The sequence below is a fragment of the Dryobates pubescens genome, chromosome 31 (genome assembly GCF_014839835.1).
Source record: "Dryobates pubescens isolate bDryPub1 chromosome 31, bDryPub1.pri, whole genome shotgun sequence".
Lineage (NCBI taxonomy): Eukaryota > Metazoa > Chordata > Aves > Piciformes > Picidae > Dryobates > Dryobates pubescens.
In genome coordinates, this window is record NC_071642.1 from 10,954,109 (window position 1) to 10,981,068 (window position 26,960).

The following is a 26,960-nucleotide window of genomic DNA, read 5'->3' on the forward strand; positions in this document are numbered from 1 at the left end:
TAAGCTGCTGCCTCAGGGGGGGTCTGGATACTCCTCTGGCTTCCTCTCCCAGGGCTGGTTTGAGGAGGGGCTGCTTTAAAAGGAGAGGTGGCATCAGCACTCTGTCAGGGCTTCTTGGCTGGGGTGCCAGCTGGGGGGGGCTCAGATCCATGTCCTCACTGAATGTGCAGTGTGGAGGTGCTGGGGGCTGGGCTCTGGTGGAATCGCGGAACTGGAAAAGCCCTCTGAGGCCATCGCGTCCAAGTGTTAGCCTAAAACCACCTTGGCCACTAAACCATGGCCCCAGGTGCGGTGGCCACACATGTCCTGACCACCTCCAGGGATGGGGACTCCACCACTATCGCGACGGTGACAAGGGAGGAGGGGCAGTGCCCGGGTTTGGGGTTCGCAGCCCCGCAGCGGTACTGAGGAGCAAGTCCCGCGTTCCTGCAGCAGACAGGAAGGGACGAGGGTCCCCTTCCCAACGGTGCCATCTCACCCACCTGCCCTGTGCCAGCCCCCACCTCAGCACCCAGTTACAGACTGCCCAGCTGGGCAGAGCGTTGGGCGGCTGCCTGCGACGGGTCCCTGCCCCGCACCGGGGTCCCTGTCCCAGCCCTGCACAGGCTCTGCCCCCTGCCATCCCCGGGAGGGCTGTGGTTGGCATCCCGGGCATCCCTCGGCCCGGCTCTGCCCCGCGGTGTGGAGCAGCCTCCCGGGGCCGTTCCGAGCCCCGCTTCCCACCCACCCCCCCGTGGAGGCGGGGCCGGGACCGGCGGAGCGCGGCGGCAGCGCGGCCGCAGACCCCAGACCCTGGCCATGGGGGCGGCCCGGAGCCGGGGGTCGCGGGATCCCGGGGCCCCGCAGAGCCGGTGAGTGAGGGGGGAAGTCTGGCGGGGGGGGGGGGGAGGGTCTGGGGCTGCCCCCGGCACCGGCTTCTTCCCAGCACCGGCGCTGGCCCGGGGCTCACGGCGGGGGAGGAGGGAAAAGCACTGAGTGGTTAAACTAAGGGAAAAAGTTCGTCTCCCTCTCCTTCTCCCTCTTCTGCTTCTCCTTTCCCCTCCTCTCCTCTTTTCTTCTTTCTTCTTTTCCCTCTCCCACTCCTCCTTCTCCTTCCCTTCTCCTTCTTCAACTCCTTTTTCTCCTTCTCTCCCTCTGCTCTCTCTCCCATTCCTCCTACTTTCCCCACCCAGCTGGACTCCGCAGGCTGCATCCCAGCCCCTGCTGCCGTGCACAGGACTTTCCTAGGGGGGAAGCTGGGGGGCAGCTCTGTCTCCCACATGTCCCACAGCAAGGCTCCCTGTGCCTTGCTCCTCAGCTGCCCCCATCACTGCCCCAAAGCAGGTGCTGAGGTGGGAGCTGGTGGCAGGGTTGGAGGCTGGGGGGAGCTGCTCAGTGCTGGGGGAGCTGCTGCTGGAAGGGAAACCAGAGGCTTCTTATCTGTAAATCAACCAAAACACTCCTGGAACACAGCAATGTTTTCTTTAGGCCAGCCACCCTGTGATGCAGAGATAGCCCTGCTGGGCAGCTTTCCTGCTCCTTCCCTCACCAAACCACACTGCTCTGTGCTCTGCTGTACCCTGGGGACAGTGGCCAGGCCATGGGGACCTGGTGCCCAGCTGTGTTTGTTCTGGAGCCTTTGCCAGGCTTCAGGGAGCCAGGCTGCTGCTCTTCTGAAGGCTTACAAACACCTCTCTGTCTGCAAAGGCTGGGTGCAGGGCAGGGAAACAAACGAGCTCTCCCCTCCTGAGTGCTCTGCCCTGCCTCTCTCTCCCTGCCATGGTCACCTAAACATAAATCAAAGGTGTTCCCAGGTGGAAAAATCATCCTGGCTGCTAGAGCTGCTCCTTTCTGCCCTGCTGGACTTGGCAGCTTCTCCTTCCCACCTGTTTGCTCCACCTTGAGCAAACTTTGCTTTGTTCCCTCCTGCCTTTTACCATCCCCCTTGCTCTGCTCCCTGTGCCTTGCTCCTCAGCTGTCCCCATCCCTGCCAGCAGCCAGGTTCTGGGGCAGGGGTGCTGCCTGCATTGCCCAATATCCCTGAGTCCTGGCTAAAATTGTGGAGCCAAGGCCTGGCAGCACCTGCTGGGAGCATTCCCACTATGTGGTGCTGGTATTTTTAGCAAGCAGAGTCGAGCAGGGAGCGAAGGAGCTGCAGATGACAGCAGCTGCTTGTGCTCCTGCAGCATCAACATGGAAATGGGGCTGGGACTTGCACATCCTGAGCCTGTTCCTGTGGAATTGCTTTGCCTTGAGCTTGCCTCCAGGAGAGCAGCACCGGCTGGGGTTGTCCCTTTCAGAATGCAGGGCCAGCAGGGCCTTCCTGTTCACCTCCTTGCTTCTCAATGCAGCCACAAACGTTTGCATCTATTGTCATTTGGTGGCAGTGGGGTGGGGGAAAGACAGCTGGAGCCTGGTGGGGGAGGATCTGGCTGGTGGTGTGACAGTTGTGTCCTTCCCTTCTATTTCTGTAGAGCTATTTTGATGGAATGTGCAGGGATGGGAACTGTCACATCCTGGGCTGTGAAGGGTCCCCAGGGGGAGCCGAGCTGCTCAGCGTGCTGCCCCACACAGGACATTGCTTTGGTGCTCCAGGGCATGGCTGCAGCAGGTGACACCCAGGCTCCTGCTGCCCTGGCACGCAGCTGGCAGCTGCAGAGGGTGAGGCAGGAGGAAACTGTGTCCTGCCTGCCTTGAATCCCAGGGTGTTTGGCATTGTGCTCCTCGGCCCTGTGGTCTGTATCTCAGCTGTGGCTCCTCCAAGGTCAGGAGAACCAAAAGGAACGTGGGAAAGTTGCTGTGGTGGATCTGCCCTCCCAAGGTCCTGCCTCATCCCTTGGCTGCAGCCTCACCACCGTGAGGGGAATGTACCCCAGAGCACCAGTGGGGGTTGGGTCAGGCCAGCTGCTACTTTCCAGCCCACAGCAGCAAAAGGTTGAGTGGCTGCAAAACCCCAGAGGTGAAGCTGCTTGGCCACAGGCCCCATTCACAGGTGTGGTGCTGCAGGGGCAGGGCTGGGGTGAGGAGCCATGAGGCTGGAGCAATGTGGGAATCACAGCATGGTGAGGGTTGGAAGGGACCTCTGGAGAGCACCCAGTCCAACCCCCCTGCCAAGGCAGGGTCACCCAGGGCAGGTCACACAGGATGCATCCAAGTGGGGCTTGAAAGTCTCCAGAGGAGACTCCACAACCTCTCTGGGCAGCCTGCTCTGGGGCTCCAGCAGCCTCACATGCTGAGGTGAAACCTCCTGGATTTGTTTGTGTCCATTGCCTCTTGTCCTGTCACAGAGCACCACTGAAGAGGGCCTGGCCCCTTCTTGTTGACACCTTCAGATATCTGTAACCCTCAATAAGATCTCCTCTCAGTCTTCTCCAGGCTCAGCAGCCCCGGGGCTCTCAGCCTTTCCTCCTCAGACAGACGTTCCAGGCCCTTCATCATCATCCTCATAGCCTCCATTGGACTCCTTCTGGCATATCCCAGTCCCTCTTGAACTGGAGAGCCCAGAACTGAACCCAACAGTCCAGATGTGGTTTGACTAGGTCAGAGTAGAAGGGAAGAAGCTGAGATGATGCCAGAGGATCCTCTGGGCTGCTCTGAGGGCATCGGCTCGGCCCTGGGCTCGGCTCCAGGGTTCTCCTGTAGGTTGCCCACGCAGCTGCCCTGCAGGGTCAGACCCGGGGCAAGGCAGAGCCCGGACCCTCCGCGGCCCCAAGTGCCGGAGCTGCTCTGCAGCCCTTGGAAATCCCATCCTGGAGTGCCCTCTAGTGAGGCTGCTGGCAAGGCCCTCTCTGAGCAGCTCCGTGTCCTCTGCGCTGCAGAAAAGGAGTCTGCCGACTGTGCCAGGCAGGACTTGGCAGCCAGGGCCACCGGTGTGGCACAGCCAGGTTATCTCCTCAGCGTCTGGTCTGCAGCCAGCGTGGCTGCCAAGCTGGGTTGGGTGCCAAGCTGGAAAATGCCACTCGAGGCATTTTCTTAATTGCTCATCTAAAGAGCTCTGCTCCTGCACTGCTCTGCTTTGCTCTTGCCTCAGGGCCCTGGGACTTTGGAGCTTTGCCAGTGCCAGGTTCGATCCTGCTGATCCCATTCCTCTGGCTGATGTGTGGGGAGCGAGGGGTCCTCAGTGGGCACACTCTGTGTGTGTGCAGCCTTCAGGGTGGGGAGATGCTGATGGTTTGCTCTTCTGGCACGCCCCAGGTCCCTCATCCGACACACTGGGGGTCTGTAGGAGTCACTCTGTACATCGTTCTGCAGCTGCTGCAGCTCTGCTTGCTCCTGCTGCTGGCACCCACACCAGGCATTGGTACCCACACCAGGCTCTGGCAGCCATGCCAGGCACTGGTACCCACACCAGGCACTGCTCCTGCATCCCTCACATTCCTGTGCTCCCTGGCAGCACCCAGGCAGTCATCAGCCATCCCACAACGCCGTGATGCCCTCACTCTGGCCACTCTTCTGGGCCAGCAGGGGTTTTGCTGGGCAGGGCAGAGGGAGGAGGAGCTGAGGCTGCAGCGAGTGGTGCTGCAGAGAGGCTCAGACTGAAGCTCTCCTCATGTAAAATTCATCTGCAGAAGTCATCTCTGACGCTTCTGAAGGGGGGAAGTGGGCGGCTCAGTTCCTGTCACGGCAGATGCAGGCAACAGGATGTTGAGGTTCTGCCTTTGCTGCAGCCTCTTGGTTTTTGGCTGAGCTCTGCTGAGTGTCACTTGGTCCCCTCTGACTCTGTGTGGCTTTGCAGAGAGGTTTGCAGGGCTCCTCATCCCCTGGACCCTGGTGATGTGGAGGGCAGCACGGTGCTGTGCTCCAGGTGTTATGCCAGGGCTGTGGGCAGCACATCTGGGGTGACTTTGGAGAAGTTTGGAGGCTTGTAACGGGGTCAGGAGGCTTTCTCTGAGAGAGACCAGGCAGTGGAAGTGTGCAGCAATGCCACATCTACCCAGTAAGGACACCGACAGATGGAGGCTTGGAAGAAAGGATCCCTGTAGGGAGGTTATTTGAGATGCTCTGCGGGGAGGAATGAGCCCTTTGAAGCCTCTGCTGGAGGCCGGTGTGAGAGGTGGCCAGACCAGACGGACAGGTCCGTTCTGAGCCCGAGGCCTCTCTGCCCTTTCTCAGGCATTCCGAGGGCTGATGATTCACAGGGCAGCGCCAGGGCTGCGGTCTGGGGCTGCCACGTGGCACTCGGTGCAGCTACTGAGGGCCAGCAGCAACGGGCAGGGCTGGCTCTGCAGCGGCACAGTTGTCTGTCCCTGCCGAGCTCACCCCTGCGACCTGCTGCCGGAACGGGCGGCCCAGCCTGGAGCTCCGGGGAGCTGCAGGTGCCCAGGGCTGGCGATGCCAAAGCCTGGATGGTCTCTGGCGTTTCAGCAGCAGCAGCGTGCTGCTGGGAGCGCAACAAATTCGGGAGCCCTCGTTTCGGGGGTGATGCCCAGGGGAGGCCAGCATGGCAGCGCCGATTCCTGCCGGGATCCCGGGCTGTTGTTTTTAAACGACAATGGTTAACGAGCGCGGAGCTGTGCTGCACGGCAGGATGCGGCAGCGGGCAGGGCGCTGGGATCGCTGCTTTCTCCGGGAAGGGAAGGGGCAGGTGTTTCCCTGTCCGACTCCTCCGAGCAGTTCCACTTGCCTGGCTCCAGGCAGCCTCCCCCCACCCCTGCCCTGGGGGCCGCTTGCCCTTGGGAAGGGCAGCTCAGGGTGAGGGTGGAAGGAATCCCCGATCCTGGCTGTGTCAGAGCACAGGTGCAGCCCTGAGACGTGTCGGATAAATCGGGGAGGGGGATCTGGTTTCACAGCCCCCTGCCCTCTCCTGTGGCAGGGGAAAGGAGGGGGACGGTGCAGCATCCCGGGTGGGGGAGGAGGGGTGGCAGGGGGTGCGGGACTGGGGGTGATGGCCATAACCCCAAGTTTGGGCAGAAATTGGTAGATTTGAGAGTCAGCGTGGGAAGGAGGAAAGCGGGGGGAAGGGGGGGGGGGGACGCGCAGCAGCCCGGGAGGTGCTCCGCGTCCCTCCCCGCATCCTCCACCCCCACGCCCCACCCCGTCCCAGCATCGCCGGGACCAGCCGCGGGAGCGGGCGGGCAGCGGGTCCAGGGTCGGGGTGCGGGGAGGGTTTTCCGTGGGCCGGTCCCTCCCGGGCGGGCGGTGCCGGGGGGCGGCGGGGGCGGGAGCGGGAGCTCTCCCCGCCGCGAGTAGTACGGTCCGGGGGGAGGCCCTTGAGCGGCGGCGGCGCGGCCGCAGTCAGCCCGGCGGGGAGCGGAGCAGAGCGGGGGCCGATGGCGTTCAGCGCCTGGCTCTCGCCGGTGCAATGGGCCCGGTGGACATGGTCGGCGGTGCGGGGCGGGGGCAGCCCCGAGGGGGAAGACGGTGGGACCGGGGAGGATCCGGCGGCGGAGGGCACGGCTCTGAGCTTCAGGCAAGTGACCCGCACCACGGCCCCTTCCCCGCATTCCACCCCTGCCCCTTCCCCGCATCGCCCCCCTGCCCCGCACCCGCCTTGGCTTCTTCCCCCGCACCCACGCATGTCGTGCGAGGCTGCCCGCTCGCTGCCTGGCATCAGCTTGGCTGCCCGGGGGGGCCGCAACCTATTAGGAAGGGGGGCTGGGCAGAGGCTGTGGGCGAGCCGTCCCTCCGGCTGGAGCTGGGAGGACTCTGGCAGGCACCCGGCAGGGGCACCGGGGCTTGCTTCCCAAGCTTCCCCATGCAGCATCCCCCCGGAGCTGGGTGGGGAGATGCCGGTGGGGTTGCTGCGTCCTTGGAGGCCACTGGTGGATGCTCAGCCAGCCAGGGAAAGGAGCCGGCAGGAGCAGTCCCGGGGGGGTGCGGGGAGGATGCTCCTAGATTCACAGAATGGTAGGGGCTGGAAGGGACCTCTGGAGATCACTGAGTCCAACCCCCCTGCCGGAGCAGGGGCACCCAGGGCAGGGCACCCAGGAATGCATCCAGGTTTTGAAAGCCTCCAGAGAAGGAGACTCCACCACCTCTCTGGGCAGCCTGCTCCAGCGATGATGTTTCACCTGCTCTCCCTTTTCCCCTCACTAGTGTGTCCCTGCTGCCGCAGGATGCCCAGGGCCGGCCGGGAGCTGGCCTGGCAGGAGGTGTGGGCAGTGTGGAGGAGCTCAGAGCTCACCTGGGAAGTGGTAATGCCTCATTCTTTTCCCCCTCCTCGGCAGCTCGGACTCGGAAGGTAACTTTGAGACCCCTGAGGCACAAACGCCGACCTGCTCGCCCATAAAGGAGTTCTGTGAGCCACTGCCAGGATCGCTGGAGCCCGAGGCTGGCATCAAAGGTAAGCAGCCAGCCTGCACCTTCTGCTCTCAGCTGCAGGTGCAGACAGTCAGGGTGGGGTCAAGGAGAAGCTGCTGCTTGTGAATAATGCCTGCCACGGTTTGGGTGGTTAATGGCCTGGATGGTGCCAAGGGCAGCGCTCTGCAGAGGCCGTTCCCTCGCTGGAGTGAAAAGCTGATTCATTGAGGGGCCTGGGGAGTCAATCTGAGGGGGCTGGAGGCTCAGGAGAGTTGATTCGAGGGTCAGTTTGCCCCCCCTTGGCTCCTGCCTACACAGTGCAGAAGGATTGTTGTGCTGTTTGACCAGCACCGGCGGCACCTTCCTGCTGGCCCAGAGCTGGGAGGCGGTGAGGGAGCTGCAGAGCCTGTGCTGGGTTCTGTGAATCTCTGATGGATCTCTGGGGAGGAACTGAGGATGTGGTTGAAGCATTTTGTCACTTAAACTCTGCCCTCTGCCACTTCCCCTGCAGGGCAGAGCAGAGCAGGCTGCTGGCTGGTGGGAGCTGCCCCACACACTGCTGGCCCATGGCTCACACAGAGGGAGCTGGCTGCTGCCAGGGCTCTGTGCACAAAGCCCACAGTGTTGTGTGGCCGAGGGGATGAGCTGCAGCAGAAGCTGTTTTTCCTCTCTGGCTGGTGGAGAGCAGAGCCAGACCTGCTGTGCCACTGCACCCAGCTCCATCCCTGCCCTCCCCTGGCTCCAGCTGCAGCTCTCTGCTGTCTCTGAAAGGGTGGAGGGGAGGAAGGGATCTCTTGGGTGCAGCTGTGAGTTTGTGGTGTGCACCCTGGGGTGTTAAATGACCCTGCCTGGGGTGACCTATACCTTGAGCCCTCACCCTTGCAGCAGCAGGTGCCCTTTGGTCTGGCTGCATCTCAGGAGCAGCAGTGCTGATCAATGCCACGACTGGGAGGCATCTGTAAAGGCTGCTGGAACAACCAAGCTGTCTGGTGCTGGCAGAGCTGCTGCCAACACTGGGTGCTCCTGGGGCAGCTCACCAGCCCAGCCCTGTGGCTGGCACATAGGTGGGCACACAGGCCAGCATGGCATCTCCCTGGGCTGGATGTGCTGTGTGGGGAAGCTGACTGTGAGGCTGGCTGTTCACTGGCTGGAAGGCTGTCTTACAGCTGCAGTCTTACCCTTACTTGGGAATAAATAGGGTTAGGAAACCTGTGAGCCAGGAGCTGGGACTTGCCTGCTCTGCTGGGTGACCTGCCTAGAGCAGGCTGCTCTGGTGGGAGGTGTCCCTGCTGACTGCAGGGAGCTGGACAGGATGACCTCCGAGGGTCCCTTCCAACCCCATGCATTCTGTGAGTCTGCCTGCATTAAACTCTGCCCTGAGGGACAATAATCCATCTGGTCGCATCACCCCGGGGAGGGGGCTGGAGCTGGGCTTTGTGCCTATTCAGGATCACTCAGACACTTCTCCCCTTGCTGCCTCAGAGGCTGTAGTTCTGTCCCATTCCTGCTCGAGCTCTCTGCCGGCAGGAGACATTCTGCAGCAGGCGATGAGCAGAAAGCAGCAGACATGGAAGTGGCAGCGCCGGGAGCAGGCTCCTCAGCTTGTACTTCTCTTACCCTGTCTCAGGCCACTGCTTCCCGGGCTGTTCCCAGCGGCATCCTTTGCTGCTCCTTAACAGAATGGGTTTAAAAATAGCCCAACGGCTGCGACACAAAAGCTGAAAGCCAAAAGAGGAAAGGAGCTGTTAGCCGAGCCCCCAGCTGAGTCTCACCGGCCAGACATCCTGTGCCAGCCAGCAGGGCAAGGCAGAGCTGCCTGCCTGGGGCTGTGCACAAAAGGCAGGCGGGCTCCGGATACCGGAGGGGCTGTTCTCAGTGGCTGTGGTGCTGTTTGGCACCGGGGGGGTGTGGAGGATCCTTTGCTGCTTTGCTCAGTCGCTGGCTGGGGGATGAGGGGAGCGGAGCCTGCGCAGCGCTGCCGCTGCTGCTGCCAAGTTTTCCTGATTCAGCCGAGGCAGCTTGGGGTGGTGGGGAGGAAAGTGCTCAGCTGCTGGGGGGTTGTGTTTAATTCCAGGCAAGAGGAAGGATTAGGGGGCACACAGTGCCTGTTGCTGTGCTGCCAGCCTGTCCTGGCTGTATGTTTTTCTTCAGGGAGAGTAAACCCTCCACTTTCACTTCCTAGTGTCCCCTCCACGTGGGCCAGCAGTAGGTCTGTGCTCTGTGCTCAGTACCACTGCTGGGCTCAGGGATCCAGAGTGCTGCATCTGTGCTTGGGATGGATCCTGGAGTCACTGAGCAGGCTGGCAGTGCCCATTTCCACACTGGGACTAAAATGTCCTCATCTGCAGGGCACAGTGCCAGAGGGGAAACAGGAGAGCTCAGGGTCACCTTTTGGGATGCTGCTGGGATGGATGCTGTGAGAAGAGCTGTGGGAGGAAAGCTGCATGCTGTGGGTCGGCATGGGGGGACACACACTGCCTTCTCCTGGGGTCCTGTGGGGTATCCAGCATGGTTTAGGCCCAAAAGAAGGGTTGGAGCTGTGAGAGCCTGGCGAGGCAGCTGGCTGTGTCTGCAGGCTGCTTTCCTTGGCAGGGGCAGGGTGAGCTGAGGCAGGGGGAGCTGAGCCGGCGTGGCAGCTCCTCCAACGTGACTGCTCGGGGGTGGCTGCGGGAGGGAGATGCATGCAGAGGCTCTGGAGGAACTGGGAGAGCTGCATGCAGCTTGCCAGGCTGGAGCAGGGCTCCCTGGGGAGCAGGCAGTGCTGCACTGAGGTTATCAGGATGCTGGTACCCAGCGGAGCCAGGCAGCTGTGGGGGTTGCTGCTGGTGTGCAGACCTTGGCTCTCCCCACGCAGAGAGGCCTCGGGGTCAGGGCTTTCTGCATCCTGTGCAATTGTTCCTGCAGGAACACGAGGCCCAGCTGGCTGGGAGCTGCTGGGAGGCTGTGTTAGAGGCAGAGGAAATGCGTGGGGGGAGGAAGTGCGGAGCCCAGCTGGGGTTGGAGGGATTTGGGCCAGGCTGTGCCACCCCCAAGCCCTGGCTTAGGCAGGAGGACCCTGGTGGGTTTGCCTGGGATGCCATCACCTGCAGGACTGCTTTACTCAGCAGCAGGCTGGAGGGGCTGGGGCTGCATCCCTGTGAGAAGTGCCTCAGGGGCACCCATGGGCCCAGCATGTCCTTGTGCCAAGGGCTGTGCCCCACAAACCATCACACTCTTCAGCCTGGCAGCACTCTCTGGAGAACTAATTGACCTCATAGCTCTGCCTGCCTTTGTCCTCTGTGTGGAGGGAGCTTGGTGCCAATGTGAGCCTGTCCCAGGGTGGCCTCAGTCCCTAAGGCTGTGGTCCCTGGGGTGGGGTTGAGCAGTCCTTCCCAAGGTGGATTGGAAATCAGGACTCAGGAGCATCGAGTGAGCACTCAGGGAGGGCTTGGTTGGGGTTCTTGTGGTGGAGGTGGGCAGGCTCCTGGCTGCCCCTTCAGCTCCTGTTCCTTCAGACACTGAGCACGGCTGTGAACTAGCACAAGGGATCCATACCCATCCCCTGAGTTTGTCAGGGGTCACTTCAGCAGATGGCCAAAACCACAGGAGAGCTCCTGAGCTGTCCTGCATAGAATCATAAAATGGTCTGGATTGGAAGGGACCTTAAAGCTCACCCAGTTCCAGCCCCCCTGCCACAGGCAGGGACACCTTGCACCAGCCCAGGTTGCTCAAGGCCTCACCTGCACCTTCTGGCTCCCAGTCCATTCCAGCTCCCCACGTGCTGCAGGCAGGGGCTGTGGAGCAGCTGAGTTGTCTCAGGTGCAAGCCAAGGAGTGAGTCACCCAGTGGGGAGAGCTGCTTCTGAGTTTTGAGAAGAAAAGGTTGTTCTGAGGCATGGTCAGAGGCAGCAGCCCTGCCCTCTCCCTGCCCTGCAGACAGCCACAGCCAGCAGAAGTGGTTTGCGTGCTGACTGCTGCTTGTTCCAGAGGGAATTACTCATGGCTTGGGCTGGAAAGCAGGATGGGCTTTGTGTCTGTGAGAACAGCAGCAGTGAAACCTTCCAGTGGGAATGTGAAATGCATTTGGAAGTTGCCTTTTTGCCCTGGCTTTGAAGTCTGCTCCTCTCTGCTGGGCTGTCTCGCTGAGCTTGCAGGCAGCTGAGCAGTGCTGCAAGTGTCAGGGAAGTTTTCTTCGGGGTCTGCTGAGGAGGTTCTCCTGGTTCCTAATGATGGAGAGGTCTGGCAGGAGCTGCCTCTGAGTGTTTGCTGGCTGCACTCCAAGTTCACCTCCCCTGGATCTGTGTTTACTGCTGTGGTTTCTGGGGCAGCAAGACAAGGGCTGTGTGGAGGGAGAGCTTTTCTCCCTTTTTTGCAGGCAGGGGAAGGGTTTTGTGCCGTCCCAGGGAGCAGGCAGCCCCATATGATTCATTTCCATGGCTTTTTGCGTCCTGGAGATCAGCTATGCAAACCACGAGCCATCAGCTGAGTCAGGGCTGCTGGCTCTGTGTCCTGGCTCAGCCCTGGGACCAGATATTTGCTGCTGCCAGCCTGGGGCTCGCTCGGCCACCAGCAGACAGGAGCTGGTCGCAGTCGCCCTGTGTAGGAGCAGCCTCCCCAGGAGGCTCTGCTGGGGGGTGTGGGGCTGCAGGAGGTTGTCCTTGGCATCCCCCAGCCAAAGCAGAACGAGGCCACACTCGGCAGGACCCCCACCCCTGTGGCAGGACCCCCACCCCTGTGGCTGTCAGCGGTGTGCCAGGGCAGGGTGGTGGCAGTGGAGGGCACAGGCAGGTTCCTGCATCCACCAGCTTTTCAAACCAGTTCAGTCCTTGGGTGAGCACTGGTTTTGTTCTGCCCTTGGAGGACCTGGCTGGGCTGTGCCTCCCCAGAAAGGTGCCAACAAGGCCTGTAGGTTGTCTGCACTCCCTGATGGGTGCTGGGCACCCCAGGATCCCATTCTGCCTTATCTCAGGAGTCTGTGTGGTCATCCCTGGTGGAGAGAGGGGAGAAGAGGTGCAGATGAGCTGGGCAGAGGTGGCTCTGGGTGTTCTCCCCTTGTGCCTGGCTGCTGGTGCTGGGTGGGTGTAGCTTTCAGGATGCTTCAGTAGATAAGGAGCTTCCCCATCCCTTGAGAGCAGAGAAAAGATTAAAGAGTAAAGGGATTTAGGGGAAGGGATTGGAGTAATAGTGATTAAGTCATGGATCAGGATTTGTGATTAGGAAACTTTGCTGGCAGCAGGGTGAGCCTGGCACAAATGTGCAGCAGAGATCTGCTGCTGCTGGCAGCTCCTTCCCTCCACATTCTGAGGGTCTCATCGCTCTGCTGTGCCCCCCTCCCACCCCACTGCCTGTGCAATCTGACCCTGGAGCAGCTCTGAGGAGGGGAGAGGAGCCCCTCTGGGGGTGGGGGGTGCATGGCAGGCAGGGGTCTAACCATCTCCTTTTGTCTTTTCAGAGCACAGTGGCCATGGGGACCTGCCGGTAGGGGATGCCCACCAGGACAGCTTTCCTGGGAAGCACCCCAAAGATGGGGCTCGGCTGGAGATCGGAGCCCCTGAAGCCAGCTCGGATTCCAAAGGGGACACCGCCCCCGAAGGCCGGTCCCTGACACAGCCACAGGCTGGAAGCCAGGCTCCGGCTGTGCCTGGGAGCGGGGCTGGCACTGCCTGTGCCGCCGTGCCCACCGCAGAGCCAGCCCTGGTGCCCCATGCCGGCACAGCCGCCCCGGAGCAGGTCATGCCGGGAGAGGAGGCAGCGGGCGCAGGGCCGGGGCTGGTGGAGCCGCAGGCTGATGATGCCCTGGCACGGGAAGGTTTGCCCAGCCAGGGCCAGCTCGGGAAAGGAAAATCCCCTTCGCTGGGGAGGAAAACAGAAGAAAGCACAGAGGAGACCCCAGTGCCCCAAGCATCCGACCAGTTGGACCCCGAGAGCGTGAACCCCTTTGTGGCAGGGAGCTGCCGGCTGCAGAGCTCCCCCCCGGCATCCCCACGCCGCCTCCCCCGTCCCGGCGGCAGCGCCGATGGGGTGGGCGCGGACCCGGAGCCCAAGGAACAGGTCCCCAGGCCCGAGGTGGATTGTTCAGAGAGCGGCGAGAGCGCCGAGGCCAGGAGAGCTACGCCCAGGAAGGGCAGCCGGATCCCGGCCAGCAAGCTGACGCCGAAGCGGCACCGAGAGTCCCCCAAGAAATCGGCCGAGGACGCAGGGAGGGCTCCCACGGACTCGCCCCCTCCCCGGGGCTCCCCGCGGCCGGGTCCTGCGCTCCGGGACAGCCCAGGTCTCGACGCCTCTGCTGGCAGCTCGACGCTGCAGAACTCACCGGCCCTCCCCAGGGGTTCCTACCAGTTTGACCCCAATAACTTTGACTCCGTGGATCCATTTAAGCCCAGCAAGAGCCTCGCCAGCGCTGACCCCTGCCCCGCTGCCGACAACAACCTGAACGAGATCCTGGAGTCTCAGACCCTGGAGGTGCAGGAGGAGCTGGGGGAAGGCAGAGACTCCCCGAAGAAGCCCAAGTCACGTCTGATAACGTGAGTGCTGGTGTGGGCAGCTGGCAGCCCTCCCTGCTCCCCTGTCTGTGGGCAGAGCCCTGGTGGTGATGATGATGATGGTGGTGGTGATGATGCTCCTGAGCCAGCCCCAAATGTCAAGGTGCACCTCAGGTCCTGCTGCTGCCTGGTTTCATCCACACCTCGCTGGGGCAGCTCCCCTCGCCCTGCTGGCACCCCAGCTGCTCAGGAAGAGCTGGGAGGAGAGGGACAGATGTCCCCAGAGCAGTGCTGGTGTCCCAGGCCCCAGACAGAGCAGGAAGGGCTGGATGGGGACCTGCATCTCAGAATCATCTCTTTGGAGTCCCCTCCTGGGGCTGCAGCTCATGGGCTCAGGGTGCTGGTGCTGCGGGGTCGTGGAGTCAGAGCAAGTCTGTGCTGGAGGCTGGAACCTGAGGGTTTGCCAAGCCCAGAGGAGGATCTCGTGGAGCTTGTGGGGGGCATCTGGTTCCTCAGGGGCTGCTGGGGCATTTTGTGAGCTGCCACTGAATTTCCCTTCGTTGGAGGGGAAGGGAGCAGAGGCTGAAGGAGCAGGTTTGATTGCTGCCCCTGCACAAGGCGGTGTGGAGTTTGCTGTCCCTCCTGAAGTGGATTTTTCGTTCCTGGAGCTGTGCTATTCAGCTCCCCCTGTGTGGATGGTGGTTTCCTGGTGCCTTCTAGGAATGCAGACAGCATTGCTGTCCCCTGGGAGCAGGTTTCACAGCTGACCACTGCTGCTTCCTCGGGGTTCCACCTGCTGTGTGCTCTCCAGCTCCTGGCTGGGCAGCGCCGAGCTGGGCTTGGCTTCTCCCCATCCTCCCTCCCCAGGGACTCTGGGTGGGTGAGGGGATGCTGCACAAGGGAATAATTGCCCAGCCAATTTTGGGTCCTTCCACTGTAATTTGTGGGTAATTGGAACCAGCTGAAAGCAAGAGCAAGAGATAAGCTGGAAAGGGAGGAATTTTAGGAGCTGATTTGTCAGTACCAGCCCAAAGAAGCCTTTGCTCTGCCGGTGGTGGGAAGCCAGCCAGAGGCTCGTCACAGAGACAGGACCTAGGGAGCAGCAGTCAGGGGGTGCTGGATGTTCTTTCCTCTTGGAAATCCCTTGCAGAGAGCCCAGGTGGACCTGGGAGAGCTGGAATTGCCATGTCTGCCAGCAGGAGCTGGCAGGGAGGGCACCCAGCTGGGGAAGATGCAGCTCCATCCCCCCAGAGCAGCACACCATGCTCCTGGCACTCGGCCCCTGCTTCGGGGTCGCCCCCCCTGCTTCGGGCAGCAAATGCAGGCTCAGAGAACCCCCTCTGGGTGTGCTCCTCCCCAGAAGAGAGCCAGGCAGCTGCTGTGCTGCTCCCGGTGAGGGCTGATCTCCAGGGCCTTTCACACACTCTTCTCTCCATCTGTCTGTCTCTCTCTCCCTGTCCATGCTTTGGTGCCTCAGGACCACTGAGCAAGTGAAATTTCTCTGTTTTCTGTTGTAAGTACTCTCTTCTCTATTTCCTCCTTCTCTCCCTGTGCTGGTTTTTGTCCTCTCTCTCTGGTGTGTGCTGTCTCCATGGCATGCAGGCTCCTTCTTGCCCTTTGACTCCTGCTCTCTGCTGCCTGGTTTGTGTCCTGCAGCTCTGGGGACGGTTCCTCAGGGCAGCTGAGCCTGGCCAGCGCCTGGGGGTGAGGGAGGAGAGGAGAAGCCAAGCCCTGTGCCCGTGCTGGCTCCCACTGCATGCCCACCCTCAGTGCCTTTGGGTGATGTCCTGGTACCCAGCAGCAGTGCATCAGCTCCTGGGGGGACAGCAGGTGTTGGTGCATCCAGGTCCCTGCAGAGGCAGATTTCAGTCCTGAGGATGAGGATGTCTTGTGCCCCCACCAGGGAGGCAGCTGCTGCAGAGGGGAAGGGTGGAAAGCGCCACCTGGGAGGTGTGGGAGCCAGGGACCCTCTCCTGCTCCAGGATGTGTTGGATAGTCCCAGGGAGCTTTGCCCTCACAAGGCAGCTCCAAACAGGGCTCTCTTTGGTGGCTGCCAGAGCTGATTTGCCTGTGGCTCTGCCCTGAAGCACCCCTCCTGTGCCCACAGCTGGGGTGGTAGAGCTGCTCTGTGAGATCCTGGGGGGATCAGCTCAGCCAGTGTCTGCCTTCTGAGGGGTCTGGACCTGGCAGAGGGCTGAAGGTGGAGCAAGAGGGTGGTGAGATGCAGGGGGAGAGCTCGGACTCTCCTTTGTGTGCCAGGGGAGTGCTGTGATGCACATCACGTCTTCAATGATGCCCTCAGAGGCTGTGCCACCCGTGGCATGGGACAGTCCCTCTGCTGCCTCGGGCTGGTGCAGGGTGCTGTGCCAGGACGTGGCTGTCCCTGCAGTCCTGTGCAGGCAGGCTCCAGCATGGCATCTCCTGAGGAACACAGGCAAAGTGCTAGGAAGAGCTGCCTCACTGAAGGGCATCCAGCCACGGGGACCACCTGCAAGACCAACCTGAGCTAAACTTCTGCTGCTCATGAGGTTCCTCTCCTCGGGACAGTTGCATCTGGCAGAGGAAGCGCTCAAGGCACAGCAGGTGGCTCTGGGGCCCTCCCGCAAGCAAAGCAGAGCTCTAGCACGGCTCCAGCTCGCACAGGACACACCTGGATCCTGCAGAGATGCCCCAGGGAAACCTCCAGCTGCAGGGCCAGGGCCTGGGACAGCCTGGAAACAGTCCCTGCTGCAGAGAACCAAGGGGCACTCAGCCCTCGGGATGCTCCACGCCGGACACGCAGGGCGAGGGTGCAGCACCCATCCTTGCCAGCCCCTTGGGGATGCCCTCTCTCACCAGCAGCACCTCGGGATCCTGTTTCTGACCCTCACCTCCAACAGGAATAAACTCCTCCAAGACAAACCTGAGTGCTCTGTAGTTGTGTGGTTTGTTTGCTTGTTCCTTCTGTCCCTTCCAGACCTTGCTCTGCCTCCTCCCTCCCTGCCTGGTGAGCGCAATGCTGGCACTGGGGCTGCCTCCCCTTGCTTGGGCTGTCTGGCACGTGTCCCTGCCCCCTCCCCACGCTGCCCATGCCAGCCCAGGTCTCATCCCACTGCCTTCTCTCTCTCCTCTGCAGGAGTGGCTGCAAGGTGAAGCCCTACGAGACGCAGTCGCTGGTGCTGGATGTTTGTGCCCAGGTAGGTAGGATCCTGCCCCAGGAGCTGCTGGCTGGGCACAGGGATGTGGGATGGGGATGCTTGGAGAGCTCTGAGCTGACACAGGATCATGGAAGTGTTTGGGTGGGAGAAGCCCTCTGAGCTCATCCAGCCCAACCTTCAACCCAGCCCCACCATGGCCACCAAACCCTGGCCCCAGGGGCCATGGCCACAGGTTTCAGGAACACCTCCAGGGATGGGAACTCCACCTGGGCAGCCTGTGCCAGTCCCTGACCACTCTGGCAGCAAAGAAATTGTTCCCTCACCTCCAACCTAACTCCCCCCTGGCACAATTCCAGGCCATTCCCTCTCCTATCACCTGATCCTGGGGAGCAGAGCCCAACCCCCCCTGCAGCCTCCTCCAGACATTCCCTCTTCAGTAGATTTCTGCTTGTTCATCTCTCCTCTCCCTGGCACCATGTGTGTCCTTTAGCCAAACCTGCAGAGGAGCAGCTTGGTGGTGGATGCAAAGCCTCCTCCCCTGCTGCCCATGGAGCAGCTCAGTCCTGCTGAGTGCATGGTTTGATCCCGCAGGATGAAGGAGCCCTGCTCCCGGACATCCCAGCCCTCGCTAACCGGGATGGCCGTGCCACTGATGAGGAGAAGCTGGCCTCCACCACCTCCATGCAGAAACCAGCTGGGCTGGAGAAGAAGGGAGAGCCAGAGGAGGAGCTGGAGTACTTTGAATGCTCAAATGTTCCCGAGCCAGCAGTGAAGAGCAGCTCGGAGGCAGGTGAGGAGCAGCCCCCGCCACGGGCTCCAGGGATGCGCTCTGTGCACTCCTGTGACCTCCACAGCCTCTGGCAGGGGTTTGGTGCTGTGGAGGCAGCACAGCTTCCTGGAGTCCTGGAGCTGCTTTGGCTGGAGGAGACCTTGCAGATCCCTGAGCCCAACCACTGCCAGGTCACCACTGAACCGTGGCCCTCAGTGCTTCCCCCCAGGGCTGCGCCCTGCCGGTGCCAGCACGATGTCCTCTGCATCTTCACCCCTCCTCTTCCTCAGGAACGGCTGGCACGGCTGGCAGCTGCAGGGACCTGGGCACAGGGTGAACTGCCAGCAGAGGGGAGTGTTGGATTTCCACTCCAGGGAGGCAGGAGGAGAGGCTGCAGGGTGCAGGATGTGTCCTCCCTGCACAGGCAGGAGCTGGGGGCAAAGAAGCCTTTGGGGAGGGGAAACTCAGGGGATGTGGAGGCTCAAGGGTGCCCCTCTGCATCCCAGCAAGTCTGCCTGTGCCACCAGGGCCTGGTTCCCAGGCGGCTCAGAGGTTGCTTTTCTTTGTCCTTAGGCTTTGAGAAGGAGATCTCCAAGCAGATGATGGAAAAGGAGGGGCCTGGCATCTTCCCCGTGAGTGCCCCTTGCTTCCCTGCCCCTCACCTGCGGGGTGGCACCGGGGTGGCTGTGCCAGCAGCGGGCTGGCTGTGCCCATGCACTTCAGCATGGCATGGGGGCTGCAGGAGGGCTGATTCTGCTGCACTGCAGCTCCCACCTGCTCCAGCAGGCAGAGGGCTGGGGGGGGGCTGCAGCAGATGCTGCTGATCCCAGAAGTGCTCTGAAATGAGCCTTGTTGGGAGATAAAATGCTTGGAAAGGCCACACAGGGCAGGGTGGAGGTGGTGGAGCTCTCCCAGCAGGCCAGGAGGAGCCTGGCTAGGGATGGTGCCACCTGGGTGGGTGCTGCTGCTGCCCGTGGGTGGCAGGGAGGTGCTGGCCTGGAGCAGGGCTGCAGCTGTGGGAGGGCAGCAGGAGCTGCCTTTGGAAGTGGCTGAAGGACAGAGCAGAGGAGAGGGGAGGACAGGCTGCAGGGCAAGGGCTGTGCCCCCCCTGCAGGAGTGCAGGGTGCCCCCCTGTGTCCCCCTGTGCCCCCCTCGAGGGTTCCTCCAATGCTGCATTCAGGAGGGCAGCTGGCAGCAGAGATGAGCAAACCAAGCCTGGCTCTGCAGCCAGCAGTCACCCTGGCACCCCAGCAGTGGCACAGAGGCACCCCCCCAAAGTGCCCTGAGTGACCCCAAGATCCCTCTGCTGCAGGGAAGATCCCGTGCCAGCTTAGCCACCCCTGTCCAAAGCTGGTGGAGGTAGCAAGCAGAGGACAGTGAGATTAGCACCATCAGCACAATCAGCTTCTTGAGACAGCTTTAACTGTGCTGAGCCCCACAGGGCTGCCAGGCAAAGTGCCCCTGTGGTGTGGGGCTGGGCACAGCACTCTGCATGGGCACAGCACTGTGGTCACCCCCTAACCACAGCCTGGGGGGGTGGGGGTTTGCCATGGGGAGGGCAGTGGTTGGGGTACTGCAGGTGTTCAGCTGCTCCTCTGCTTTTGGGAGGTGCTGTGGGAGGCTGCTGCCAAACCACACAGGGTTGAACCTCCCCGGGGTGAGGCTGCCCAGAGCCACACCGGCACCCGGGGGGGCACCAGCCACTGCCTGCCCGCTGCTGCGGGCAGCAGAGCCGTGAGAGCCTGAGCAGCAGCCAAGCAGAGGAGGAGGAGGGGAGGGGAAGGAGGGAAGAGCTTGAGAGCTCTGGTCTCCAAAACACAGCGCAAGCGGCGGCAGCCCTGCCTCCGCCAGAGCTCTTCTCTATTTATGGCCCTGCAGCCGTTCCCAAGGAGATGGCTGCGTGGGGAGGGCTCCTCGGGCTGAGCAGAGCAGGAGCAGGCGCTGCTGCGAGCCTGCCTCTGCAGGAATGCTCCTCTGGAGGTCGTCCAGGCTGCAGGACCTCCCCTCCGAGGGAAGGGAGGGGGCTGCAGCTCTCCCGCCCCCGGTTCGGTCCCTGCAGCACCGGGAGCTGGGCTCTGGGGGCAGAGGGCAGTGGGGGTGCAACCGCCTCGGACCCCATGGGAGGTGCTGGGAGCCTTGTGAGAGCTTTTGGAGCTCTTCTGGAGGGCACCGTGGGGTGAGCAGGGCTGTCCCTCAGGGTGGGTGGGGGCAGCCCCAGAGTAGGTTCAGCTGGACCCCTGCTCTGCAGGGGGGTGAAACCTGCTCCCCCCACTGCTCCCCTGTGCTTTTGGGGTGATCAGCAACACCCAGCAGATGTCCCTGCAGCTGCTGGCAGCGAGACTGGGAGGAGATGGGGACAGTTAGTCCAGACCCCCAGAGACCCCCCCAAGCTGTGGCTCCCAGTCAGCAGAGACCCTCCAGCCCTGAGAGGATTTTAAACCAGCCTCTGGGGCAGTGAAGGGACAGCAGGTGTGTGCAGAGCCCTGCTCAGAGCTGCTCTCCCCCTTCAGCCAGGGGCCCTTACTGAGTCACCCCTTTGGGATGCCAAGCCCCCGGGGGGTGTCCTGCAGCACAGCCTCAGCTCCCAGCAAGGGACTGGGCAGAAGGGACACAAAAATCCCTGTGTGGGCTCTGAGCTGTCACTCTGTGTGGCTAGGGAGGTTCTGTGCCTGAGCAGGAGCTGATAAAATGGGGAGAAGCCCCCAAAGAGGGGGAGAGGGGTGGAAAGAAAAGCCAAGCAGCATCCCAGCTGGGCCATTCCCTCCCAGGGCAATCCAGGGCTGTGCTCCATGGACAAATCCCCTGTGGCCATCACCAGCAGGAGCGAGAGTCCCCTGGACAGCATCTGCCTCAGTGAGTCTGAGAAGACAGCAGTGCTGACACTCATCAGAGAGGAGGTAATGAGCACCTCCCACCCTGGGTGTCCCCCCTCCTGCCAGCCCCTTCTCTGGACCCCTTCCTGGCCGCAGAGAGTAGCAGGGGCAGCTCTGCTCTCGCTTCAGAGGTGGGGGCGGGGGGAGGGGGGCATGGGGGTTGTCCAGCCAGATCACATCCCAAGGGTGCTGTGTCTGCTGCTGCCTAGATCATCACCAAGGAGATCGAAGCAAATGAGTGGAAGAGGAAATACGAAGAGAGCCGCCAGGAAGTCTTGGAGATGAGGTGAAAGCCTCCTGCTGCCTGCGCGGTGCTCTGCCTGCTCCCCCCGGAGGGGCTGCGAGTGGCTGCGCAGGGAGGATGTGGAACGGCTCAGCACCATCGGGGTGGGCTTTGTGCCGTGTTCAGCCCGGTGGCTTCTTTGGGGCAGGACTAAAGCCCCATTAGCTGTGCTGGCAGCAGCTGCAGGGGGTCTCAGGGCCGGGCAGCGCTGGTGGGGGTGGCACCGTGGTGGTGGTGGTGGACACGCTGCTTCTTGGGCTGCCTTTGGGCACGGGGAGGGGGCAGCAGGACCCTGGGGCAGCTGTTGGTGCACAACACTGCTGCCTCTTACCTGCTCTCTTCCCCTCTCTTGTAGGAAAATCGTGGCTGAGTATGAGAAGACCATTGCCCAGATGATAGGTGAGCTGCTGGCCCCTGGCTGGGTGCGTGGGGCAGGGAGGGGGCCGCTGCAGCCAGCCCTGCTCAGCCACTGACTGTGTCCCTGCTGCTTGTTCTCCCCCCCCAGAGGACGAGCAGAGGACAAATATGACCTCTCAGAAGAACCTGCAGCAGCTCACAATGGAGAAGGACCAGGCTCTGGCAGACCTGAACTCGGTGGAGAGGTCCCTGTCAGACCTCTTCAGGAGATATGAAAACCTGAAGGGTGTCCTAGAAGGCTTCAAGAAGGTCCTTACCTTGGGTTCCTCCTTCTCCCCCAGCCCTGGCCCTGTGCAGCATGGTCCCCACCTTGTCCCACGCTGCAGCTCTGTGGCTCTCCTGTCCCCTGCAGAGCTGCTCCAGCCCCTGCCTGGGGGCTGCCCAATGTTTGCTGAATGAGCAAAGAGCCTTTCAAACGCTGGGGGAAGGCAGTGCAGGGAGCACAGCTCTCTGGACCTTCTCCATGCCCTTCCCCAGCACTGTCCTGCTGATGCCAGCTGCTCTGCATGGAGCTGCAGCCAAGGCAAGAGCAGGTCCCACAGCAAAGCACCCGAGGAGCCCTGCCTGCATCCACCCAGCCCTGCCCATGCTGCCAGGCTGGGGCAGGGCCTCCAGCATCAGGGAGCTGCTGCCTCTGTTTAAAGCCTTTTTACACTGGGAGCAGGATCTGCCACCCCAGCAGAGCAGCATCTCTGTGCTCAGGCCCAGGGCAGATGGATCTGCTGCTTGTTTGGTTTTTCAGAACGAGGAGGCTCTGAAGAAGTGTGCTCAGGATTACCTGACCCGGGTCAAGCAGGAGGAGCAGCGGTACCAGGCCCTCAAAGTCCATGCAGAAGAGAAATTAGACAAGTAAGGTCATGCAGGAGGCTGCTGGGGGCTTGAAGACCTTCCTCAGGCTCCCCTGAGGCTGGAAGGGTTGTTGATGTGCAAAGCTGCCCTGGACAAGTGACTTTAAATGGCTGCCAGGAAGCCAGCACAAAGCCCTGGATGGGCTCTCTGGTGTCTGCTGAGGATAGAGGTTGAGGTTCTCAGTCCAGTTAGAGTCACAGAACACAGGAAGGGACCTTCAAAGGTCATCTTGTCCAGCATCCCCTGGAGTCAGCAGGGACATCTCCAACTGGAGAGATTGCTCAGAGCTCTGTCAAGTCTGACCTTGAATGTCTCCAGGGATGGGACCTCCACCACCAGCCTGTGCCAGTGTTCCACCAGCCTGTGCCAGTCTCTCCCCAGCCTCCCTGTGCAGAACTTCCTCCTGATGTCCAACCTAACTCTGCCCTGCTCCAGTTTCAAGCCATTGCCTCTCATCCTATCCCCACAGCCCCTGCTGAGCAGTCCCTCCCCAGCCTGCCTGCAGGTCTCCTCCAGACACTGAAATGCAGCTCTAAGATCCCCCTGGAGCCTTCTCTTCCCCAGCCTGAGCAGCCCCAGCTCTCCCAGCCTGTGCCCATAGCGGAGGTGCTTCAGCAGGTGCTCATCTTCATGGCCTCCTCTGGACCAGCTCCAGCAGGTCCTTGTGCTGGGGGACCCAGAGCTGGGCTCAATACTGCTGGTGAGGTCTCAGCAGAGCAGGGAGGCAGAATCCCCTCTCAGCTCACCTCAGTCTCTTGACTAATTCCCACGTTTCAGAAGCCTTCTGGCTGTGGAGTGTGAAGGGGCTGTGCAGCTGCTGAGGGCTCAGCACCAACCCGTGGCAGGCAGGTGGTGAGGAGCTGCCTTAGCTTCCCTCTCAGGAAGCAGTTTGCAGGCAGGTGGTGAGGAGCTGCCTTAGCTTCCCTCTCGGGAAGCAGTTTGCAGGCAGGTGGTGAGGAGCTGCCTTAGCTTCCCTCTCAGGAAGCAGTTTGCAGGCAGGTGGTGAGGAGCTGCCTTAGCTTCCCTCTCGGGAAGCAGTTTGCAGGCAGGTGGTGAGGAGCTGCCTTAGCTTCCCTCTCAGGAAGCAGTTTGCAGGCAGGTGGTGAGGAGCTGCCTTAGCTTCCCTCTCGGGAAGCAGTTTGCAGGCAGGTGGTGAGGAGCTGCCTTAGCTTCCCTCTCAGGAAGCAGTTTGCAGGCAGGTGGTGAGGAGCTGCCTTAGCTTCCCTCTCGGGAAGCAGTTTGCAGGCAGGTGGTGAGGAGCTGCCTTAGCTTCCCTCTCAGGAAGCAGTTTGCAGGCAGGGGTGTGGAGAGCTGAGCTCCAGCTGCGCTCAGGCTTTCCAGGCGAGCAGGAGGAGCCAAGCTCTGCCGATGCTGTGGGGTCTAACACGGTGCCACGGTGCTCCTGGCTGCACCCAGAGGTGACCACTGCCCCCTTGTCTCCCACCCCCCTGCAGAGCCAACGAGGAGATCGCCCAGGTGCGCACCAAGGCCAAGGCGGAGAGCGCGGCGCTGCACGCAGGGCTGCGCAAGGAGCAGATGAAGGTCGAGTCCCTGGAGAGAGCTCTCCAGCAGAAGGTAGCTGCTGCCCTGGCTCCTTGCTCTGCATTTCACGGAGTGTTAGGGCTGGGGAGGGACCAGTCCAGCCCCCCTGGCCAAAGCAGGGTCACCCGGGGCAGGTCACACAGGAACACGTCCAGGTGGGGCTGGAAAGTCTCCAGAGGAGTCTCCAGAGCCTCCCTGGGCAGCCTGCCCCAGGGCTGCAGCAGCCTGAAACTCCAGAAGTTCCTCCTCGTGTTCAGATGGAACTTCTGTGCCTGTTGCCCCTTGTCCTGTCCCTGGGCACCACTGCACAGAGCCTGGCCCCATCCTCCTGGAAAACAAGGAGGAGACTCCAGAGCCTCCCTGGGCAGCCTGCCCCAGGGCTCGGCCACCCTCACAGCTGAGAAGTTTCTCCTCACGTTTAGGTGGAACTTCCTATGCTCGAGTTTCTGCCCAAAGTTCATTGCCACTGTGCCACCCTGGGCATGCCCTTGGTGCTGGAGGTACCCTCCATGTTTGGGGGGGTTGGGTAGTTTCTTGGCTTGCTGTTTGTTGCTCAAATATTTGGCCACATCCTAATGCCAGGAAGGAGCTGGAAGCTCTGCCCAGGCACAGCCATGGCCACAGGCAGGGTGGTGGCTGCTGGTTCAGGGCTGCCTTGGAGCGTGGGCAGAGCCTGGTGGGCTACAGTGGGGCTCTATGCAGCACTGGGGTCCGGTGAGGATGAGGAGGGCTGAGCCCAGATGTCCTCACAGCCCCTGGGTGATGCCAGAGCAGCTTTCACCGGGGCAGGCGCAGGGTCTGGCATGGCCTGGGTGGTATCCCCCACCCCGGGGGGGCTGTCCTCAAGCTCTGCTTCTCTTCCAGAACCAGGAGATCGAGGAGCTGACCAAGATCTGTGATGAGCTGATTGCCAAGCTGGGGAAGGCAGACTGAGCCTCACCACCCCTCCTCCAGCACTCTGCACTTGGCTGCTTCTCTCCTCACGTCGAGCACTTTGCCTTATCCCCCCAGGCCCCCCAGCAGAGCAGCACCCACCCCCAGCTGCCTGCTCCGCTTGGCTGCTGGACCCCACGGTCCCTGTGCCACCTTGTCCCCATGCCTGCTCCCCTAGGGTCCCTGGGCTGGGCTCCCTGTGGTCAGGCTGGGTCTGTGCCCCCCTCCTGGGGTCTGTGCCCCCCTCCTGGGGTCTGCAGCGAGTGGCTGCTGTGCCATCCCTCTGCACAGGTGCCACCTCTCAGCTGGGGACACACCAAGCTCCAGCAGAATTCCTGAGGCTGCCTTTGGGAGGCTCTGGGGGGGATACCACCCCTGTGAGCCCTGTGCCAGTGCTGTGTGTGCCCTGCTGGTAAGGCTGTGGCATGAGGCAGCCTTGCCTGGTGAGTGGCACCGTGGGGGTGCCGTGGGGGTGCCGTGGTTCAGAGTGTGGTGTGGGGCACGGGGTGGGTGTGCCGTGGGCACTGCCCCTTGGGGGTGGTGCAGGAGCCTCCTGCCCTGCAGGTGGCTGGGACTGAGCAGTAGCTGCAGGGGGGGAGGATTCTCTGCTGTCTCTGCTGGAGGGGAGGCTGTGAAGAGTCAGAGCAGGGGAGGTTTTGCAGGGTGGGCTGCCCCTCCCCCCCAGCCCACCCAAGACTTTCACAACAACCTTTTTTTGCTGCTACCTTTTGTTTTTGGTAAGAGAATTGAGCTCTTTGCCTTCTATTTTCTAACCCCCTGTGCCCAGCTTGCAGTGCCACTCCTGCTTAACCCAGAGCCCTACCCCTGAGAGATATTTTATTAGCTACAGGATGTATAGAGAGAATTTATCCTGCATTGGAGCTGGTAGAGATGCTGGCAGCCTGCTGCAGAGCACACAGAGCCTGTTTGCTGTGCCCCCCAGCCAGCCCACTGAACGTTCTGGGGGGGGGGGGGGGGCAGCTGATGGCTGGCACCACTCAGAGCTGGGCACCTGTGGCTGTGTGCAGAACAATCCTCCTGACAGAAAGCAAAAGCCTTTCCCCCTCTTTTTGTTCTTTCTCCTTTGTCCTCCCCACACACGCCTCTGATGGGCTGGCAGAGCAGTCCCTGTCAGCTGATCTACAAAGGCCAGAGCTCAGCCCCAGCCCACCAGAGCTCAGTCCCCTTCCCTGCATTTCACCAGCCTTGGGGGTTTGGCAGACCCCAGCACCCCTCTGCTCTTCTCCAGGGTCCTCCTCCTGCTCCAGCACAGCATTCCTGCCTGGATGGCAGTCACCTTCCCTGGCTCCAGCTGCTGGGCTGCAGGAGGGAGCAGGGAGTGACCCCCAGAAGGTGCAGCTCCTTTGGACCTGCTGCTGAGGGTCTCTATGGGTAAATGAAACCCCTCAAGACCCAGAGGATTGGTAGGGAGCTGAGGTCTTCTCTTTGCAGCCCTTGGGAAAAGGAAGGGAGCACAAAGCCCTCAGAGCTCATAAGGAGCTTGGTTTGGGGCTGGTTTCTGGTTTGACCCCAGGTTTGCTGCCAGAGCAGCAGCTGAGCTCCCAGCACCAGGGCTGATGGAGCTGAAGCACCGAAGGCAGGTCCCGGGGGGAGGAGCACACAGCCCCGCAGCCTCTCATCCTCCACCTGAAGGGATGAGCTTTGGTCTCTGCGCTTGGCCCGGGCCAGCTTTGGTCGTCTGAAGAGCAGAGCACCAGGCTCTGGGCTCACTGGGAGCCTGCCCTGTCTGAGGTTGGTTCCTCTTCAGGGGCCTTCTGGCCCCACAAGCGGCAGGAGAGGGCAGAGGCTTTGATTTCAGCGCTCGGCAGCTCCCCAAGCCCCTCAGCCTGCCATCAGCGCTGCAGCCTTCCCTTCAGCAGAGAGGAGCTGCTGGGACAGCCTGGCTGGCTGCAGAGAGCAGCTCCGTGGCAATAATCCCCCCTGGCAGCGCCCTCCCCGGCATCTCCCGGTGCCGCCGTGGCTGCCTCTGCCCCCGCGCTGCTGCCCTCCTGTGCCTGCCCGCATGCACCTCCAGGCTGGGCAAAGAAGATTCCTACGGAATGATTTCTTGACTATAATATGGTTATAGAGATAGGAACAGAGCTCTGCTGGCTCTGGGGCTGGGGGCTGTGTTTGTGGCTGCCACGGGGCAGAACTCTTGCTCTCCAGAGCCACCAGAGGCTCAGCCCGGGAGCTGTCGCTTGGCAACGCTGCCACGGCACGATGCTGGCACCTGCGCACCCCTGGCACGGGGCTGGCAGCATGGGCAGGGCACAGTCAGTCCCCTGCACGCCTGGTGAGGACACCAAGGCTCCGGCCGAGACGCGCAGCCGGCAGAGGGAGGCTGCACGGAGGCTGACGCCTGGGGCCGGCAGCCTGGCTGCGTTCTCCTCCTGGCGGTGGAGTTCCCACGGCCCTCTCCAGCAGCGCCGTAGTGTTTGTGTCCCCAGGTGTGCATCCTCCAGCAGATCCCCGTCCA

At 61.9% G+C, this 26,960-nt stretch overlaps 1 protein-coding gene across 4 annotated transcripts; it reads left to right on the top strand.

Moving 5' to 3' along the window:
- The first annotated feature begins 752 nt into the window (after positions 1-752).
- On the top strand, positions 753-25,448 carry TACC1 (transforming acidic coiled-coil containing protein 1). Of its 4 annotated transcripts, none has more exons than XM_054175511.1 (14): positions 753-851; positions 7,146-7,261; positions 12,649-13,720; positions 15,156-15,191; positions 16,794-16,854; positions 17,407-17,605; positions 18,158-18,216; positions 20,353-20,481; positions 20,667-20,743; positions 21,096-21,139; positions 21,246-21,406; positions 21,900-22,006; positions 23,461-23,581; positions 24,413-25,448. In XM_054175511.1, exons 1-14 carry the CDS (start codon positions 799-801, stop codon positions 24,479-24,481), a joined length of 2,304 nt encoding a protein of 767 aa, XP_054031486.1. In that variant the 5' UTR covers positions 753-798; the 3' UTR covers positions 24,482-25,448. The 4 variants fall into 4 exon arrangements, with proteins under 4 accessions (XP_054031486.1, XP_054031484.1, XP_054031485.1 ...); XM_054175509.1 differs by lacking the exon at positions 753-851 and adding an exon at positions 6,148-6,388; XM_054175510.1 differs by lacking the exons at positions 753-851; positions 15,156-15,191 and adding an exon at positions 6,149-6,388.
- Positions 25,449-26,960: the final 1,512 nt, after the last annotated feature.